At 39.3% G+C, this 21,466-nt stretch overlaps 1 protein-coding gene across 1 annotated transcript in view; it reads left to right on the top strand.

Annotated features, from left to right (window-relative positions):
* LRP1B (LDL receptor related protein 1B) overlaps nucleotides 1-21,466 on the top strand; it is a 474,351-nt gene that overhangs the window by 200,926 nt on the left and 251,959 nt on the right. The window contains exon 6 of the mRNA XM_066190543.1: nucleotides 2,517-2,679. Within this exon, the coding sequence (XP_066046640.1) occupies nucleotides 2,517-2,679 (163 nt within the window). The remainder of the gene's footprint in view (nucleotides 1-2,516; nucleotides 2,680-21,466) is intronic.

Genomic DNA, 21,466 nt, shown 5'->3' with positions numbered 1-21,466 from the left:
CAAAGGCATCCTGCTAGGCAGGGAACTTGGATAAATAAGTGTTCAGAGCTACCAGTGATGTTCTACAGAAAGCTTATGGTGTGATATTGCTTCAGGATGTCTCACTTTTCCTGGAATGCTGGGCTCAGTTTTAACTACATAATGCAAATGGTTATCCCTGATATGACCTTGAATGAATTATTCTTGATTTTCATTATAAAAACAAAAAAAAAACCCAAACAAAACAACCAAAAAAACCCCAAAAAAACCCCCAACCAAACAAACAAAAGAACCCGAAGTTTTTTGGTGCAATTTCTTGAGATATGTTACCAAAAACCTAAGGAAAGAACAGAGCAAACATTTTATAACTGTAAGTACTGTTATGTTAACAAATCCAATAACCTGTGTGTGATGTGCCTTTCACGTATATATCACATTGATCTAAAAATAGGTACATTTTTTACACAATAAGAAAAAACACACCCTCCTCCAGCAGGCTGCTACTTAACCTTGTTCCTTTTCATCCACTTCCCAGTGTACAGCAATCTTCTAGAGCTCTCATTGCAGGAATTTAATTACTAGTTTTATTTCTACAAATGCTTGAAATTGGATCCCTTCTGTACCTTTTGTCCTGTTTAAAATATATTTCCTGAAATGCGTCTGTTACACAGAAGCTTATCTGCAATTTTCAAAAGTCTCCCTGAATTAGTAAATGATAAATTTTTCATTCCATGGATTCAACTTCGGAAAACGGTGAGCAGGCACATTGAAAATGCTTTAACTATTACTGATTTTCAGAGGCACAGAGTTTTCTTCTGGAATTTTTAAAAACATGTCTTATATTTTGCTTGGAAAAAAGGAAGGGGAAATAAAAGTGTTTTCTTCCTGTTGACTGAAATATATCAATGCTCATATGTCTCACAGTGCATCTGACATTGGCCTTCTCTGGAGTTTGGATATTGGGCTAAATGGAGCATTTCTTTATTCTGGCTCAGCAGATCTTGGTAATAGAACCTATCAGGCACAATATTCACTTTGAATTAAAAGGGAAATGAGTAGTGGAAGGGCAGGAATGACAGAGAGAGAAGACAGCAGTGAACTGTGTCGTGGGGTGGCTGAGGTGGGACACAGTTGGTGTTCATGGGATTTCACTGAGTAAATCTTATTTAAGTAACCTGCACTTTGAAGGACAACAAATGAGCTTCCATGTCTGTTTTAAGCAAGTACAAGGTTCATAAGCCCTGAGTTATCATCAAAAACTTAATGAATACATTTTTTCGTTCAGTCAAGTTTACTTGCTACTCTACCATGCAGGATGGATGTGATGGAGGCAACAGGTTTTTATTGGATTGTGGAAAGCAAACCTAAAAATCCCCCATCTGAAGGATAATAAACATTTAGAAAACAAAAGTTAAAAAAAGAAAAAAAAGCTACTATCTATAATGGTATTTTATCACATCTGGCTTCTCTCATCATGACAGAATCTCATCTTATATTAGCACTATTTTGAGAGCACTGTAATAAAATGAACTTTTTTTTTAATCAAAAATCATTGATATTGATCATTCGAAGCATTTAGCAGAAAATATTTTACTATTAATTGAGGTGTGCTTTATTAAAGAGTAACTAATTCTGTCCTACAGAGTGGTATCAATACAGTACTGTATTGATAGGAAGAGGGGGAAAAGAAATCTTAGTTAAATAAAATTGATAAAATTATGTTCTTTGCACTTCTCTGCACTTTAGCTTACTCTAACAAGATGGTGTATGGGCAGGTCAGTTGATTTATTAGAAAAATGGAGGGTTTATAAGGCATTTGCAGAGTGTGGTTCCAGGATCCCACAAGGAAAAGAACAGAGGGAGCAGCTGTGTTAGGGTGTTGTGAAGCTGCCACAGTGTCCTGAGAAGGAAAACTTGGTTGTTAGTGAATGTCTCTATATTATCACAGAAAAATTTACTTAAGTGCCATTTCTTGTGGCATTATCAGAAATCTGGCAGCATCCAGATACCCCAGAACTACAAGAAAAAAGTATTTTAAATGAAAATGAATGCATAGAAAATGTGGTTTTAGGCCACCTTTACCAATGTCCCATCCCCAGGGTCTAGGATGTCTGTCCTAGAGCACTAAATTCAGAATCGGAGTAGTTCAGAGCTGCCTTCCCCCAGCAATCTGGGACCATCACTGTTTCACAGGTGCACCATCACTCAGTGGTGCTGCTTCAGAGGATACGATAAAAAAATCACAATGACAGGCTTAAAAATATTTAACAAAGCTCAAAACAAATGTGGATCTTTCATACCACTGCGGTTGCAATCAGATGTCTGTATTTAAAAGGGAAAAATTCTCCCCAACCCCTATTTGTGTATTGAGAATTGAATTCCTTATTAGAAACCATACAATCGATGTAAAGCAGCTGGAGCTTTTTAAGTGAGTGGAGCATCTGCTGGCAGAGCAGGCAGCAGTCGCTTCCTTGGATTGAAACTGCACTCCTGAGCTCCTTTTTCTTTTTCTTTTCTTCCTTTTTTTATTTTGGCAGACGTGCAGCAAATAGCAATGGACTGGATCACGGGGAATTTTTACTTTGTGGATGACGTCAGCGACAGGATCTTCGTTTGCAGCCAGAACGGGTCAGTGTGTGTGACCCTCATCGAGCTGGACCTGAACAACCCCAAGGCCATAGCTGTTGATCCAACAGCAGGGTAAGGCTCTCTCTTTGCACTGGGATGGGTTTTACATGATTGTTTTTCACTGTGTCTGTGGATGTATCTGTTTCATGCAGGTGTTTTAATAACTATTTTTTCTTTGCTGCGTTGAGTTCCTTGCATAGTTGCTATACTGAAGCAATAACGTGTAGCAAACTTGGAGTAAATCGTTAACTGTGCTAATTGCAATGATTATTGCAGTGTGTGCCCTGTGACTTCTCAAAATGGGATCAAAACTGGAAAAGCAGTTTAATCCCTACTTGTCCCAACATTTGCTTTTTGCATTTGTTTTCTGTAGGTTGTGTTTCTAACTGGAGGATGTGGGAAAGGAATTTTTGAAGGATTTTTATGCCATATCCCCTCATTTGCAGGACTATTGGAAATGAGTTTATTGAGTTTATTTACACAAAGAAAGTGGAAGAATTTTTACTGTGCTTTAGAGGGTCAGCTCTAGTGGTAAAATTACATTGTATTTGCTTTGTCTGTTCCGTAGATAGCTACATTCAGTGCCAGTTGGGAATTAAGCCTTGCTTAAAATACAGAGCACTAAATGTCTTGTATTCTACCACATCCACAAGCTGGGAAAAGTTTTTAAGCAACCATGATGTAAAAACATAACTAAATAGGAGTAGGAATAGGATCAAGTTAATTTAAAACTAATTTTTGTTGAGGAGTTTTGAATAAGGATTTTATCTTGGTTTTATTAGTCAGTAAGAAGTTCAGACCAAAATCCCTGATGGAATATGTCCTAAACTGCCATAAGCCCCTTCTCAACAAATACAAAAATATTTACAGTAGAACAGCTTGTCATACATATGTGGACTTTTGTCAGTCTTTATTTAAAGCCTGAACGAATATTAAGGAGCATTATCACAATGACTTCAATTCTGACAGGAACAGCTTGCATGTAAATTTTACAAAGAAGTTTGATAATGTGATCTTGAGTGTAGCTGTATTTCTCTCTGCAGCAGATGGTAAGCTTGACTTGATCTGACTGCGGAGTTGTTCTAAAAGAAAAATAAAAATTCATGTAGAAATTGATTTTCTGCAAGTTCTGATCTGAAGGAACTTGAAGCTTTCAAATTTGCTGACAGCATCCTTTTTTCTATGCCTTTACTTGTATATTCTTCCCTGAATTTACTGGATGAATCCAAAGCTTGCCATTAGCTAATCTTATCTGTCAGGGATGTAGGAATTGTAACCCAAGCCTTTGGTTTTGTGAAGAGGGACAGAAAAATGAGAGACTTTTCCTCCAATTGTTATCTGCTGGCTGCAAACCATTCCTGCTCAGTCACCTGTTCAGTGCCATGTGCAAGGTGAGGAGTGGCTGATTTAGGGAGAGGGAAGTGCTGCCCTGTAGGAAAGGCCACAAGTGATCATGATATTTTACAGTGTGATTCTTATTAAGCAATCTCCATTTATTTTGGGGTGAAAACACTGTGTGGAAAATTTTCTGAGAATACATGTATTGCAGTTCTGCAGTTATTTCATTACGGGGTTTTTTTTGGCATTTTTATTAATTCTCTGACGTATGGTGTTCTGTTAATTGGATACCTAACATACATTTCAACTGCTAAACCCCAATTTATATATTACTTATGCTAGTGTTTGACTGGGTTTTGATCCAGAATGCAAACAGATAATGAAAAAGCATTCTGGGTATTTAAAAATCCCCTGATCCTTTCTTTTGTCTTTTGTTTTCTGTCCTTTTTTTCTTTTAACTCTTTCATGCTGATCATAGTTGAGACTTACTTTGCTGTCAGTGTTTTAGGGTGGTATTGCTGTCTGGGTAACTTGGTGGGTTTATTTTATTTAAAAAAAATCACAAAAGCATCCATATTAAAACCCATATGGCAAGTTGAGCTCTGAATGAGTTGCTGTTCTCAAATAGGAGACCATTTCCAATGCTAAGAAATTTGGAGTGTGATCCAAAGCCTTTATGTCTGTGATAAACTTTCAGTAGGGGCACAGGGTCAAGCCCTGCTATTCTTGCATGTTCACGCCCGTGTGTGAGGAGTTTACTTCTCTTGTGAACCAGAAATCCAGAAATTTGCTTTTATCCATAAAACAACCAAGGCATGGTGGAAAATTTGCTCATTCCAAATGGTTCCCCTCGCTGCACTCAAGAATATCTTTTCTGAGTGTGGTTAATTTTACATCTCTGTGCCTGCAAGTTTTGTTAGATGTTTAGTGGTGATGGTTTGATATATTCTCCTATGAGCTTACAATGGAACTTGAGCTACTAAGCTTCTTTCATATCACACAGGGAGTGAAAGAACTTCTCATAAAAGTTTATTCTCATAAAACTGAATTTGAAATTGAGTGAAGAAAGATTCTGCTATTCACACAGGTCTTGAACAGCCACATTTGTTATGTTTCTCACCTAAGCATGTTATTTTGGCAGGATTTCAGCACTTGATCAATCTGAACTGTGTTTGATGTTTTGATTATTCCAGACTAGGTCTAATGCACACCCACCAGAAAAATATCTGCTTCCCCCAGTGAACTTGTAACTTACCCAGTTAGGGGTTTTGCAGTTCTGATATTCATCCCTAACGTCAACTAATTATCAATTAGGAGTAGCACAGTTTAAGTGTCAGACCTGTGTTAAGGAGACCATTTCCAGGGGCAGAGAATGTGTCCCCACTGATCACTGGGAGCACTTCAGAGCCCAGACACGGCAGTGAAACATGGATTGAAGGAAAACCTGGGACAAGGAGAGTAGGAGATAAAGAGGCAATTGGCAACAGAGAGGGAGAATAAATTGTTTTACAATAATAGATTATCTATCAAATGCCTTGGAACTAAGATGTTTGGCTCCCAGTGTCTGCAGTTCACAGCTTTGATAAATTTTAATACAGGACTTCTTTCCTTCCGTGGTCAAGGAACAGAAGTGATTACTTTTGCTGGTCCATGAAACTGGTGTAAAATTGATGATGGTGCTGCTGACTGTCAACATGAAACAAATGCAAGCTGAGTTAGAATGGGTTTAGCTGAGATCCTCTGTTCAGGTGTGTGGTGCTCATGGGGAATGTTTTTTCAAATTATTCCAGGCAGTATTTCGTTGGCATATTCATGAGGCTTTGATCACCGGACATTGATGATAGGGAAGGTAACACATTTAAAACTCACAAGAGGGTAGATCAGATTTAGGTCTCTTCCAGCTCTGCCACAACCAGCTAAATGTCTCTACACAGAGCATTTTATTTTCTTTATGGCACTGCATCTCTTTGTATTTAATAAGAAGCATAAAATGCCTGTTGTTCAAGCTACGTGATATCTGAATGCATTCAGGAACATTGCGAATTAATATTGTGGAATGCTAACTGTGTACATCTTCACATTTATTCTGTAAACATGTCTACTTAGTTGTCCCTGGTTTTCAAGGTAAATTGTGGCCTTGCACTGCACCACAATGGTCATGGAGAATATACTGCACCATTTTACAAAGAAAAATGCCTTGAAGCAAGGGGGATGTGCTGCCCTTCCCTACCAACACTTCAGTCCTGGTCATACTGCTCAGACATACATGGAGTAATATAAATACCAGGGTGTCGTAATTTCTCCTCATACTCATCCTCTGATTTTTTTGGGAATGCCAGAAAATGGGGAAAGGACAGGAAGAGCAGATGAGGCTGCAACCTTGGGGCTACTCTTGGTTCCAGAAATGTACAGTTTGTGCCAATGGCTGTGATGCTTTTTGGGATGCCAGCCATAACTTTCTACTTTATTTCCCAGGCTTATGGAAAAAGACAAACTTTAGGGAGGAGGTTTGAAATGTGGATGTGGCACCCACTGACAAAACTGTTCAAACATAAGGAGATGTGAGACTAGAGGTTACATGGGGTGACATTGCAAAGAGGATGTTCAGAGCAAGGCTGGAGTGTGGAGCAGTTACAGGAGTAAGGAAATGGCTTAGACACCTCCTGTGTGAACCTCCATAGAATCATCACAGAATTCCAGAACAGTTTGGGTTGAAAAGGACCTGAAAACTCATCCAGTTCCAATCCCTGCCATGGACAGGGACACCTTCCACTATCCCAGGTTTCTCCAAGCCCCATCCAACCTGGCCTTGAACACTTCCAGGGATGAGGTAGTAACAGCTTCTCTGGGCACCCTGTGCCAGGGCCTCATCTTCCAAATATCCCATGTGACCCTGCCGTCCTTCAGCTTGAAGCCATTCCTCCTTTTCCCCAGTCCTCCCCAGCTCTCCTGGAGCCCCTTTAGGCACTGCAAGGGGCGCTGAGGTCTCCCCAGATCTTTTCCTTTTCCACACTAAACACCCCCAGCTCTCTCACCCTGGCTCCTGAGGAGAGGGGCTCCAGTCCTGGGAGCATCTTTGGGACCTCCTCTGGAGCCACTCCAGCAGCTCCCTGCCCTTCCAGGATCCCAGGGCTGGAGGCAGTTCTGCAGGTGGGGTCTCAGCTTGTCCTGCCCACTCTTCTTGTGATGCAGCCAGGACCTGGGTGGCTTTCTGGGCTGCCAGTGCACACTGGAGGCTGGTAAAAGAGATGGTGGATTGAGGGGGAAGGGAAGAACCGGAGGGGATGCACAATTACAGGCTGCAGTCGCTGAAACTTGTGGCTGCCATTTAAAAGTTGCATTAGGAACAAAGGGGAGAAAAGACTTGTAAAGAGATTTGCAAAAGGAGCAACTCACATTTTAATACTGCAACAGTGTGTGTCATGTAAATATTTGAATAAATCTTTTAATCGGCTTTTCCTTCTGCTGTGGTGTAGAAATACAAAAAAAAAAAAACCCAAAGGCTCCACTTTCTTCCACACAAGGTTTGTAAATGCATACAAGAAGAGATTGTGTTATGATGATGCTTGAAGAACAACAGTCATTAATGAGTGTTATGTACCATTTCTTGGTAATGTTAGTGAGTCAGGAACGAAATAAAAAAATGCACAGCACCAAAAAAAAAAAAATATTTTTGGTGCATTTTAAGTCTGTAATAGGAATAGGAATAATAGGAATCAGTGGATAGCTGTGGGATTCACAAAGGGGAACAAGGGAAACAAGAATTATTAGCTGAAGGTATCTACTTCATCATCTCAGAAATTTGTTCCTAGGAAGAAATATAAAAATGTTATTCTGTGGACTTCCTCTTTGATTCTGAAGATGCTAATCACTGATTTCTTCTGTGGCTCAAATCAAAACCACAGTTTGAAAATAATTATGACAATTAAAAATACATAATGTCATTGTGTGAAACACAACAGGGAAGTTTGCCTCAGTCTAAAATTTCAGAAGATAGGAGGAAGCAAGGGGGTAAGAAGACATTTTGAAATTCAGCCTTCTATATAAGAACAGAGTTGAAAAGCAGCTTTAAAATACCATATTTAAGGGACCTAGAAGAAAAATCATAGGAAACGTTTAATTTTACCTTTTTCATTTTCTTTTTTAGTATTTTTTTATTTTTAGTTTTGAATTTATTCTTCCTCTGAAATCTGGTAGAGGCAAGAGGAGGAAACTGGGGGTTGATCATGTGAGCGCTGTTTTCATCCAGGGTGTTTAAATGCTGCTGCAAATGCTCTTTCTCAGGCTGTGTGTGATCATCCTCATGGGATGTTTGCTTTTCTTGGTCCGATAAAAATGCAATGTAAGGTCCACTGAGCACTTTTCACTAAAAATCGAAGGGAATGGGAAAAGTTTTACACATCATAAAATGAAAGGATTTCTTTATTAGAGAGTCATTCACGGGAGATGATGCCTGGGGTATGGAAAAGCCATCCCAGAGGATGGAAAACAGCCCTCAGTGAGTCAGAGGGATTGAAGATATAAAGAGAAAGAGTTTTGGGCTGACAACTCAGGCTGTTTGGCATCATGGGTAGACATGTAAACCAGTAAGAGCTGCCCTGCTTGGTGGGATTTTGGACAAAATTTTGTGAGGTCTCTGATGGAATGTTTGACGGGACAGAACCCGAGGCCAGCCCTGAAATCCTTCATTAGTGAACCCACAACAGCCAGCAAAGAGCAAGTCAGCTGGTGAGGGGTGGAGAGAGACTTTTCTGAAACAAATTTATCGACAGTAATTTTGTTTTTCTTCTCTTTCTGTACCTAAGTCTTAAAAAAAAAAAAAATAAATTGAACCATAAATGCAATTTGTATTAGGCACAATGAATAGAGTTTGCATTCACCTCATATTTGCCTGGAGGTATCAGTGAGGAGCTGAAAATTCTTGTAGTGGAGGAAGAGTAGAAATTCAAAAAGGATGGGAGCTCAAACCAAATATTTTTTTCTTTATTTGCTTCATTGTTATTTAGACAGGGGAGTATTTCAGGGTAAAAATAAAACATCTGCATTTATTGTCTGCTGCCTGTTTTATTCTCTTTTTACTCTCTTGCCTTTGAGCTTTTATAGCAGCCACTAGGCTTAGGAGAGATTCTGAGTCTTAAAACTTTGGGGTTTTTTTCCCTCTCAGATTAGTCACTATTTTCTGCTGATCAAAGTGGAGACTTATAATCATTAAAGCCCACTTTTAAACAGCCAAATCATTAGTGGTTTAATAACATGCCATTATTAAAAGAGCTCAGTTTCTTTTCTTGTCACAAAGATTTTCAAAGTGCTGTAAGATACACAAGACCCTCTCACTTCAAAAAAGTTTTAAAGATGACCTGAAAAGGAATCTTCTTCATTAAAAAAAAAAAAACTAAAAAAACCCAAAAGAACCCAAAAAAGCCTCAAAACACAAAAAACTTTGTAGTAACTAATCATAATATGAAAGTTTGCATGAAGAATTAATGTTTTCTTGCTCATTCGCCCCCTCCACAACCTCTTTCAGGCTGTGGACAGTTAGAGATGGTGCAGTAGAGCCAAAATACGATGAGAAAAGCAAAGATACTTAATCAGACAAAAGAAATACAAAAACACCCTTTTAAAATTATTTCCACTTTTTTATTATCCCTTTAGCACAAATGCTTGCTAGGAAATTATGAAAAAAAAAGGGGGGGGGGGGTGTCTGGTCTCAGGTTTTACAAAACTGCTTCCAGTTCTGTGCTATTCCATCTTTTAATTTTAATTGTTGTAACTGAACTGAGACACAAAACTCTTTCACCTTTGCATTTCCCCCTGGATCTTTTCTCCCTTGAAACTTCAATCCCAGTGCAGCAGCACAGGTCTGCTCACTGGGTAACCTTGTGGCTGCTGCTCTTGGTAAGGAAAAGAAGAAAGGGGTATTGTCACATCTGCTCTCCTTCCTAAAATGTGATATGACGATTCTGCATCCATGTACAAACAGAAGATAGGAGAAATTATGGTGGTTTTTTTTTTTTCCCAGCAAACTTAAACACAAATAAATAAATATAATTTTATTTATGAACATGCAAAGAAATGAGCCTGTATGAAAAAGTCAGCTAATTCAGTGAAAAGGACTCATAGAGTCACTGAAAAAACTGAAGGAATTGAAATCCCAAGCATGTGACCTAACTGCATTAAAATGGAACTCATTAAAAATGTCAGGTTATTGGTCTGGATCAAAGGGACAATTATAACCCAAACAATAAAAATAGAATAGGCTTGAACAGGCTTGGTACATGCACATTCTCAAGTAATGCTGTGTGTTTGCTCTTGTGCATACCTTTTCATTAATCAAACATTGCCGAACATAAAAATGGTTGAGTACAATTAATATCCAGTCCTCTGCATATACCCTGAAGGTGGGCTGTATTTGGTGCCCAAACCAAGTTGCATTCAGAGAAAAACCAGGTGCTGATAGCAGTGACAAAGGATGTATTTTTTTTGATAATAATCCTTTATGAAAGAGCTGGCAAAGTGAATACTGGCATTGTTATTAGAATAGTTCAGAGCTGATGTTCTGAGACTTGGTATTATAGCAATATTGCCTGGAGAATAAAAAGCTAACTAGAGTAATACTCACGAAGCATGAACTAAAGTCAGCCTTTTTCTTATGCACCATGTACCCAGTAATGGATTTCATACATTGCTACTAAGAGGAACAATACTGGAGTAGTGTCAGCAAGTATGGGAAAAAAAACAGTGGGAATACAAAACCGTTTGTGGAATCACAAGATAGCTGTGGTTTGTAAAAAGAAATTTTTTTAAAAAAAAATAGCTGGTAAGTCAGTAAAACTTTTTCTTCACTTATGAAGTTTGGTGCAGAGGAGCACGAAGGCAGTGTCGTGCCCCTCTCAGCAGGCTCAGGCTCTCCCAGAGAGCTGAGCTGTCAAACCACAGCATCTTCCTTTACCCAAACCAGCTTTGCCCGGTGCTGTTGGGCCCTGAACACCAGACCTGCCTCAGCAAACCAGGCTGAGCACATGAGCAGCAGCAGCACAAATAAAACTCGGTGAGCTGCATTGCCTGGGGCCGTGCACAGCTGATCCAGCAAATGTCCTCCCACTGAGCTTTACACCCTCCCTGTGTGATTGGAGTGGTTACTCTGCTGTCTGTGCTCACATCCCTCACCCTCAGTCCTTCCCTTAATTAAACTTCTGCTCAAAATGCTCCTCTTTTACTGAAATTACCATAGATCTACAAATTAGAATTTGTTTTTTGTGAGGGACACTCAGAAATGGATGTCGTATTCTCCCTGGAAGTACTTTTTTTTTCTTTCATTTAATAACTGGGTTGTCCAGGCAAAAGCTACATGATTTAAGTCACCCTATCAGGGATTTTCTTCAAGTTGAAAGCAATTAAGCTGGAGAGAATTGAGGCCACTTTGTTGCTAAATGAGAATATAAATGGGAGTTTAAGGCTCCATAATGCATGGACATTATGTTCATGTCCATTTGAAGTTTCCTTTTATTTTTTTTTTTTAATTTTATTACCTGATTGTCTTATTATCTAACCAGCTTCTATAAGGTCATTTATGTTGAAGACAGGTTCTGATATGAATTAGAGCACTGCATGAGTGGAAGAGCAGAACTGAAAATACAGCTGCTTAGGACTCTTTTATTATTATTATTATTATTATTATTATTATTATTATTTACTTTTTTAGATATATTATTCAGAACTTAAAAGTATCCATGTGTATAGAGATAGATATTGATAGAGGTTTTGTTGGTTTTGGGTTTGTTTGTTTTTTTTTTTCTTCAAAGAGAACAAAATGAAAACAGGAACAAAAAGCTCATGTTAGTGGATTATGGTGCTATAAAGTTTTCCAAATCCATTTTCCTAGTGCAGCCCACGTATTTCTTGTGGTTTTTAACTGAGTCTTAGTATTGCAGTAGTGCAAAATTGTGCAAATAATGAATTTTCTAACAAGCTCTTGTCACACCATTCTTTTCCTTCTTCCCACAAGATAAATAACCACCTGTGCACAACATGCCATGTTTGAAGCATAAAAACATTAAATCATAGAATATTCTGAGTTGGAAGGGCCCCAAAAGGATCTTGAGTCCATTACTCTTGCTCTGGATTAACCAGAACCACCCAGAGTAACAGAAATGATGAATTCAGTCAATTCAGTTAATTCATCAGCAGTATGATGATATCATCCTGATGGAACTGCTGTTTTCTCAGGGTTGATTACATGGATGACTATTTATATATATATATACTGATTTTCCAATTTATTTTCTTTTTTCTGGAGATTTCTTGCATGTCAGTGCCCTCATTGCTGTGCTCAGGAGTGTGAACAAGCCTTGCTGGAGCTCAGCTGCAACATGACCCCTTTTGGTGGAAGATAGAGAAAAGCTGGAGGAAATCTGGAGATATTAACAGGAAATAAAAAAAAATGTATAAACCTCATGGCCTGTGTGAAACTTGCAGGAACTGTGGTAGCCGATTCTAGAAGAGAAAATCCGTATTAGTCCTATAAAAGTCTGGTAGAATAGCAAGGTAGATTTTAATTCTTCTGAAAGACAAAACATGAAAATTAATTTTAATTAGCAGATACATGCCAATAGAGCAAAAAAAAATCAAATGTGAGGCAACCTTAACATATAACTGATGTAAAAATTGGAGTCTCTGTCATTAGGGAACATCTGGAAGGGATGTTCAGCCTTGGATTTCACTTCAGGATGTTTGTATGTGCAGGTCTGTAAGCTTGTAATGTGAAAGAATGGTGTGCTGGAAGAATAAATGTCAATAATTCTATTTACTAATGTTTCACTGCTCCTATTTTAAAAGTATGGCTGAATCATTACCAAGGTAACTCTTTGTTTTGTTTCTCCCCTTGAAGAAATTGGAGAGATTTTGAGCAAAATGGGTCAAAATATAAATTCCAGGAAGTGTGGTTTTTTTGGTTGGTTGGTTGGTTGGTTTTTTGTTTGGTTTTTTTTGGGTTTTTTTTTTATTTGTTTGTTTGTTTTTGTTTGTTTGTTTTTGTTTGGTTTTTCGTGTGTTTTGTTTGTTTGTTTGTTTGTTTTTTCTTCTAGAGGATTTGATGCAAATGGAACTGAAAACTGGATTTTAAAGGGATTTTGATACCAAAAATTTATCCTGGAACACATGTAAAAGTTCCTACCCACAGGCTGCATCATCGCTTTTTAGGAATTGCCTTGATCTGAGTGGTTGAATTGGAAGTTTAATAGTTTAGTTTTGTGTTCATAAAGCAGAAGGAGCAGCTTTCTCACGTGGTGGTGGAGAAGGCAAATTGCCGCCTTGGGTAGAAGGTTGTGGCCACTGGGGGTGAGGAGCAGCTTTTCTTTAGAGCTGTATGTTTGCAGCTCGCTGACACGATTTCTTTGTTCTGTTTGATCAGCCACGGAGCTGTTAAATAAGCTGTCCAAAGTTATCTATTGAAGCACACAACTCTGTCAACCTGCAGTGGCAGGAGAAGCAATTTCTGCTTTACCATCCTGAAAACTTCAGCAAAAGTCCTGGAAGTATGGGAGCACTGGCTCTCTCTCGTTTCTGAAATTAATATTCTGTGTGCTGGAAACTCCTAAACCTTTTAAAGTTTGCTCGTTACCAGTTAGCTTGATCTAGTTGGTTCCTTTTCACACAGAAGCACGTTAATGTGCACACAAAAAAAAACAAACAAAAAAAACTTGGTCCAAATTTGCGGCTGGCCTCGGTCTTGGTGTTTCTAAGGAACAGGATTCAGGAGTTTGGGCGGTGTCCAGGCTGGCACTTGAAAACTTGTTTACTTTGAATCAATGGGTAATTAGCTCACTGAGGATGTAAACTTTCAGCATAGGGAAGTCAAGGAAAAGGCCATCGAGTTAAAATTAATCTCATTGACTCTGCTTCAGTTTGGTTTAGATCATTTTTATTCGTTAGGATTTGACAGCAAATCGACAAACCCCAAACCAAAACACTCAGGGATCTTTATTCAAAAGATATTAAATGAAAATATATTAATAGTAGGGTGTTGGAAACTCTCTGCTTTTTTTACATGCTGAGAAACCACCACTTGCAGTCTGAGAGCTTTGCAAGTTTTGTGAACACGAGGTTCTGCTGACAGACTTCTCCAGACCCAGGAATGGCACAGCACCACCTCTTGGCTCTTCTCCTCCAGCAGAACAGAAACACGCTGTGCTTTCTGCTGGCACAGCTCCTCTGGCTGAGCAGAAGGAGAGGAGAACAAGCAAACTGCATTCCCAACAGGGATTACGCTGCCTTCAAACAGAAAATCAGACCTCTAACCAAAATATTTAAATTGGAACAGAAATCAGTAGACTACACCAAGCCAAGCTCCTGTTTGGATCCCTGAGTGTCTGACATGGTTTACTGATGTGAAAACATTGCATCTTCTGAAAGTTCAAGGATTTATTTGTTTGTTTTTTTATGTATGAATCTCCTTGTTAAATTACTGTTCTGTTACTTGCTATGTAGAGTTTTCTGAATGCAGTAATATTTTAGTAGATCACAATACTTTGGTGCATGCAGCTGTCACTTCAAAAAACTTGATGCATATTCTAACATTTTCAAAAGTGAAATCTTAAGATTGGAATTTGCATGCGTGCTTAAACTTTCAATGTGCTGGCAGCTTTATTTTGAAAGATTTGAATGCCCACAGGTCATACCCAATTCAGGGAACAGCTGAGACTCTTCAGTTGCTGAAGTGAGGCTACTTACATAATACATGTTGTGTCTGCATATGATTTCCAAGACTTTAGGAGAGGATTCCTGTCTTTTGCTGGTGAATTATTTTAGCCCAGTATTCTACAAGATGCTGCTGCTTATGTATTTTTAATATAATTGTACATCTATATAAAAATAATATTTGATGAGCCACTCTTGTCCTCAGGCAGAAGTTTTGGCTGTGTTGAACTGCCTGTGATTGGGGATGAGGTTTTGAAAATGTAATGTCTCAGTGTCACAGGCAGAATCAGGCTCTGCAACATCAAGTTTAAGTTGAGCAGTCATAATTACTGGGTAGGCTTGAAATGGTGGTTTAAATTCTGTGGGAGGTTCACTTCATTTAAGCTTGGGAGGATTTTGTGAAGAAGAATTCATTAATGTCTGGGAAGCAGTTGGAGACAGAGGTGTGAACTCTGGTAAGTGCCTGTTTGGAAATGAGCAGCTTTGCATTCTGAGCAGGATTTGAACAAAATGCATCTCTGTGGAGGGGTGTGAGGCAGCACATTATGTAAGGAAGCAGCAGTTGCTCCTCAGAGCACAAGGAGGTTTTGAAATAATAATCAGCATGGATGTAATCAAATAATTTTGATTGCTCATATCATGGGATAATTTCAGGCAACACATGAATCATAATGCTTGCTAGCATTTGAATGCTTGGATTTACACTTGTAACAATTTCATGTACGTTCTTATTTTTGTTTTGTTCTTACTTATCTCACAGCCTGGAGATAAGTTACATAGATCCACACCTGCTCTACCTTGTCCAGTTTGTATGGAAAAGGAATAGAGATTAGTGGTAGAGATGTTTCCTATTTTATCACTTTCTTTGAAGGTAGCGTAAATGAGCCTGTGACATTCTGCAAGCAGGTTTTGTCTAAATTTCATAATCTGTAACATTCAGAAAGGAGATTGCATGAACAATACATCTTTGCTTCTCTCAATTTAAGATTATTGTCTCTAATTCTCCTGTGAGCTGGCATAAAGAACGGTTTATTTGTCTCTTCTTGAAGTGACTTTTTAGCTACTTCAGAACAGCTAACAGATACTTCCTTTAATCTAGAGTAAGAAACTCAACTTCTTACATCTTATTTTTTTAATATATTCCCCACGACCACTGCCTCCTCCTTCATCCAAACTTCTGATTATTTAGCTGTTGCCCTCTATATAGTCTCTGTTTGGTTTCCATTTCCCTGAAAAACTGAGGGAAGTAGGAAAGCATGTTTGTTTCCTGTTGTAAACACTTCAGTGCAATACTTGCTGATTTTCTGGAGTTTTTCCTTAGCACTGTGATAGAACTGACTTGGGTCTAGATTCTGGTCGAGTGTTACCTTGGTAAAAGTTATTTAATGATGTTGGTTTTCCTGTTCCTGTTCCTGTTCTGCTCCTTTTCTGTCTGCGCCCTTCCATCTGTCACTGCGTCACCTTTTTTGATCCTTTCCTGAAGTGGACTTGCAGCTCCAGGTTCTCCCTGTCTTGTATCTGTGTAGATGAGTCACTAATCATTGTAAAGAGGGGATTAAAAAGGGGATTTTGCACAGAGGAAGCCACTGGGATGGTTCAGCTTCTGTTGAAATCACAGTATACAGACAGCTTTTCCTATACACCCTACTTAGCTGCATCCTATTTCAGCTGGAACAGTGGGATGTCTAATTCCCTTCTCCATATTCCTGGCCATCCCTTACTTTTGGTGCTGTTTCTCAAAGCAAGATGTATCCTTTATTCTGTGGCACGTTGTTCATTATTCTAAAAGATGGTTTTCTGACGCCCAGCAGAACTTCAAAAAATGATTTCTACTGTGTTTCCACTTCCATTTTTTTAAAATGACACTGGAAGGTACAGAGGGACACAGCTGCCAGTGTGGGGAGTGTGAACTCCTGTCTGTCATCACCTCAATGTTACACAGCTTGGATGAGGGTGAAGTTGGCAGCAGTTGCCTCTCAGCACAATAATGTGTGAGCTGGCTTTTGACCCTTCTGTAAAAAGGGAAGAAAAAACAACAAAAAACCCCCACATACAGGATAAGATTGTTGTAGCAGAAGTACAGATGCTGAGAGATGGAATGCAGAAGCTTTCTGACAAGAGATTTATTGCTGTAAATACCCACACACAGACCACAGGACTGGATAAGGACATTCATCTGTTTCATCTCATGTCCTCCTCAGAGATATGGCTGTGCATGATCTGCTTCCCTCTTGCCAGTTAGCAACAGGAAATATTACTTGACTAAACTTCATTAGTAGTTTTCAGAAACATCAGCCTCAGAAATATTTCCATTTAGTCTGTAGCTTGTTAATCAAGTCTCTATTCATCTGTCCCTACAAGCCATAAAATTCTGCAGTGAACATCTAATTATAATTGACATCATGGAGCAGTTAACAGGGCGTGAGCAGTAACACACCCACCAGTGAGTGCTCGGTGCTTGCTAACAGCTTTCCCCTGCCAGGACCCTCTGTGCCTCCCATGTCCCATGGCTCTTCCTGGGCTCTGTCAGATGGTGCTTTTGCCTTCTGTGAGATCATTACTGCTGATTGTTTTGGGGTATTTTATTGCCCAAAGACCAGTGAGCTGTATCACCTTGAATGCACCAGCATTAACAGATGAAGGCACCAGGTGATGCTGCAGATGAAATGTTAATATTTTAATGTAGAGTTTTGCTTGCATTCCGGGATAGCAAGAATACAATTAAAAATTGTACAGTTAAAAATAGCAACAGCAAAGTGATCATGTCCTTACTGCAGGCACTCACAGGCAAGCTCCAATCATCTCTCACATTGTGCTGCTCCTAAATATGCTTCTTTTTATTTCTTTGTAGACTGTGCTCTGCTGTTATATCACTTTAAAAATGGAGTGGATGCATGTTGTGGTGTTTGGTTAAAGATGTATTGCTTAGCCCTAACAAACTCACCAGTTAACAGGGTTGCAGGAAGGGGCAAGAAGTCACAGCCTAAAGTACCACAGCTGTCTTGAAGTCACTGACATCTTGTGGGGCAGACATTGTCATGGAGACCATGAAGGTGTCTTGTGGACAGGGCTGTGGCTTGGCTGCCTGCATTTGTCTGTGTCTCACACCTCAAGGAGCAGTCAGCAGCCTGCTCCTTCTCTGCAGCAACAGTTGCAGCCTTTAGGCTCCTGCAGAGTAAAGCTCTGAGTTTCAGAAATCCAGGTGTCCTTAGCACCAGCTAGGACAAACTGGGATTTCAGTCAGTTGCCAGCTTCCTTTCTTTCTCCTTGGAGAAATACAATACTGATGTGTAAATCGACATTTCTTTTCCTTTTGCCTCAGTGGCTCCAACCTCCACTTGTTAAAAAGTTGCACGCAAACAAGTTCGGGCATTTTCATTCAAGTAAATGTATGGAAATGGGGTTGTAGGACTGACTGCAATGCATAATAAGCTAGAGAAAGCAAACCAGAGGAGTAGCTGCTGCCAAAAAAAATCTCAAGAAAATTCTGTTTTCAGCCTCTGTAACTGATTGAGAAAGTTGCAGGGGAAAAAAAAAATCCTGGATTTTAATGTTCCAAGTAGCACAAACTTGTATTTGTAAATAAATACAACATGGATTATCTTCTAATATATTAAATAGCAAATGTTATATTGCAGATAGATAAGGATGGAAATCCCAGGCAAAAATGCAAACCTTATTTGCTTACAATACAAAAGACTGTACACCTCAGCAGCTGTTCAACATCTGTCCCCTGAAGGCAATGAGATAAACACTTGACAAACAACATGTAAATATCTGGCAATTAATACACCTGGAGTCTTGGGGAGGGACACAAAGCTACAACCCAGTTACTGGGGCTGGACGGAAGATATATGACAGTATAACACTCACAAAAATTACTCCAAAAATAAATATGAGGTACAAGCACAAAAATTTGGCATGAGTCAGTGCCTGATCTGTGAGTTTTGTGATTGTTGAACTGGCTGGTTACCTGTCAGCTTTGGAAATTTTTGGATTGCATTTGAGGGTTTGCAAAAGGTGAATGGAAAAAGTTATCTCCTACATAGACTGTTGTACCACACATAGATGAGATTTTGTGAGAGCTGCCTCAGAGGTGCAGTTTTCCACTGGGAGAAAAAGAATTGCACCTACAAATAAACCCTTAGAGGTGTTACCTAAAGCATCCTTTAGAGAAACACCCCCCATACTGCTCTCTTTGTATTTTCATTTTAGTTACTCCGAGGCCTAGAATAGCACACAGTTTGATTGCAGTTTGTGTAACTCCTTTCTATTTATCACTCTCACATTCAAATGCACCTTAAATGCTCAGCTGAATAAATACAATGCAGATTACTGCTTGATGTATTAAATGCCAAATATTATCTTGCCAAAAGCAAAATATCTATTTGTGTTTTGGCTTGCCTCCATATTCACACATACTGGGGCTTAATGATGAGTTTTTTATTCTGCCATGATATTTCTCTGTGTAGGTGTTCCAGGGGAAAAGAGACCATAAAAAAAGGATGTGAGCTTCACCGTTACAGAGCCTTCTCTATGATCAAGTTAAATGGATGGGTTTTAATGTCTTGAGGCTACTGCTTCTCTCTTCAATTTCAAATCACATTGGAAAGCTGTAGAAGGGAAAGTGCAATTTAGTGCTTTAAATGAGTATGGACAGGCGTGGAAAAGACAATATGAAATGCCAGGTTGTAGAGAGGGCAGTAAAAATAACCTGAGGTCAGACAAGCAGATACAATTCAAAGTGCAAAAAGAGCAAATTGGGTGAGAGGGGACGAAAATATGCGAAGAGTGGACAAACTTATTTGGGGAAAAAGTAGGAAGAGGAAAAAGAAAGCAGCAACAAAGCTAAGAAAGCTTCAGCATGAAGAACATCATTAGGTTGTGTCAGACAGATATTAGAAAAAAAGAGAAGCTGTGATCCTGTGCATCCCTGTAAATTCCTGCAATGTGTGGATGGTTCCCAGGGCACAGGTTTAGTTTTGATTTACAGGTGTTGAGGTGAGGTGGCCGCAGTTTGAACCCCGGCTGTCTGCTCTGGAGAACCTCTCCAGCATGGCCAGGCTGCCCCTCCCCGAGTGCACAATTCCATTTCTTTGTGCTTCTTGACCTGCTTTTACTCGTTACCAGTAAAGTACCACTGTAAAATCAGATAATGAAGTCTTACAGACCTCTTAGAATAAAAAATATGACAGCTAATAATAACCAGGGGCAGCTGGGCTGTATTTTCTCCTCAGCATGTGGTGGGTTTGAGAACTCATATTAAGTTTGCCATGGATGAGAAAGGTAATTTAGCCATTTTCTATCTGCTGAAGGAGAAAGAGTGGAGATAGAAGAGCTATGACAGCAGCTTTCCTATGTTTATGAAGTTGTAGGTTCTGTCTTACTGTCAGGTAAGTAATTATGTGCAGTTATAAAATGTGTATGTATTAAATAATCATAGGTAACATTTTCTGTCTTCCAAGCAGCTCGAAAGCAGCTCTGGTCCTATTTAAATGACATTTTTAGTCAATGTCTTCCTACAGACAGTCACACAGACAGATTATATGTTCATAAATGTGCACCAATCTGAACACCCAAAGGGAAATGAAAGGAATATATTTTTGTGGTGGGAAAATAACTGCTGTAGTGCTGTGACACAAATCTCCATTTGTTAACTGTCTATGGCTGAATTACATTTTAATTTAAGCAACCTACTTTTGTTTAGGTAAAGAGAAAATAGGAGCCATGAAAGGGCCACTTCACATGGAGCAGAATTACACAAATTGTAGAAGCTTCGATTTTCCCTTACTCTTGGATGGGACCCAATTTTTTCTTGATGAGACAAACTCTACCATTTCACATCTGGTGTCCTGCTGGTGCTTTATTTTGCTGTTGTGATACTGCAGAGAAATAGAGCTCCTAATTTGCAGTTTGAAATCCACAGGTGTTGATAGGAAGCTTTTGCCACTGCAGTGTAGTATGGATTTCTGCAAATGGTAAGAAAAGCCCGAGATGAAGATTGCAGAATCTTTCTTTTCTAAGCAGAGATCTTGCAGGTTTTGGAGATGATACTGTTTTTCAGTATTAGGAATAATGACTGTCACTGTCAGTGCCAAACCTCTGGGGAAAGATGTTTCGATTTGGGCTGGGAGAGATTGGGGAGGAAAGAAATTGTGCTTAACACTCCTCAGTCACTGCTTGTTTGCAACCAAAATGAGTGAAATGAGAGTTGCTCCAGCCCTTTTTACACCAACACACCTGACTCCTGAAACCAGCACCATCCTGGAACAGATATTTCCAGGGAAGCTGCATGCAGGGAAGTGGGAATTATGGAAGAGAAGGGAAGGTAAATTGGCTCTCAGGGTGCTCGGCAGCCCCTGTATCCAGGTTAGTGCTGTCACTCAGTGGAGCCCTGATGGTGTTTTGTGTGCAGTGCTGAGTTTGGCCTGGTGGTTTCCATATTTTTTTACCTCTCTGTGAAAGAAAACAGGATCATTTAAAATATATATATATTTTTATATATAGTTTCCATATATTTTTTACATCTCTGTGAAAGTAAATAGGATAATTTAAACCCAGTGCCATCAGGTCCAAGCCACTCAAGTGCTGAGAAGGCTCACACTGGGGATGCTGAGCTCACCCTCAAGCTTTGGGGGATGTCCATGGCCTGGATTTTCTGCTTCCCCCCTTTCCCTAAACATTATCAAGCAAACTGTTCTTTAAGTTTCAGGTTCTCTGAAAAACTTTGTGTCCATGGAAGGTGCTTTGACAGGAATTATGCTGTAAAATTAGGGGAAAAAAAGGAAAGATGCTGAAGTTTTATCTGCGAGGTGGATCTTGACTA

Source organism: Chamaea fasciata, unplaced genomic scaffold, assembly GCF_029207755.1.
Source record: "Chamaea fasciata isolate MVZ Bird 193981 ecotype frontalis unplaced genomic scaffold, bChaFas1.0.hap1 SCAF_8, whole genome shotgun sequence".
In the NCBI taxonomy this organism is placed as follows: domain Eukaryota; kingdom Metazoa; phylum Chordata; class Aves; order Passeriformes; family Sylviidae; genus Chamaea; species Chamaea fasciata.
Note: the sequence above shows the minus strand (reverse complement) of the source record. Positions and strands in the feature narration are given on the sequence as shown.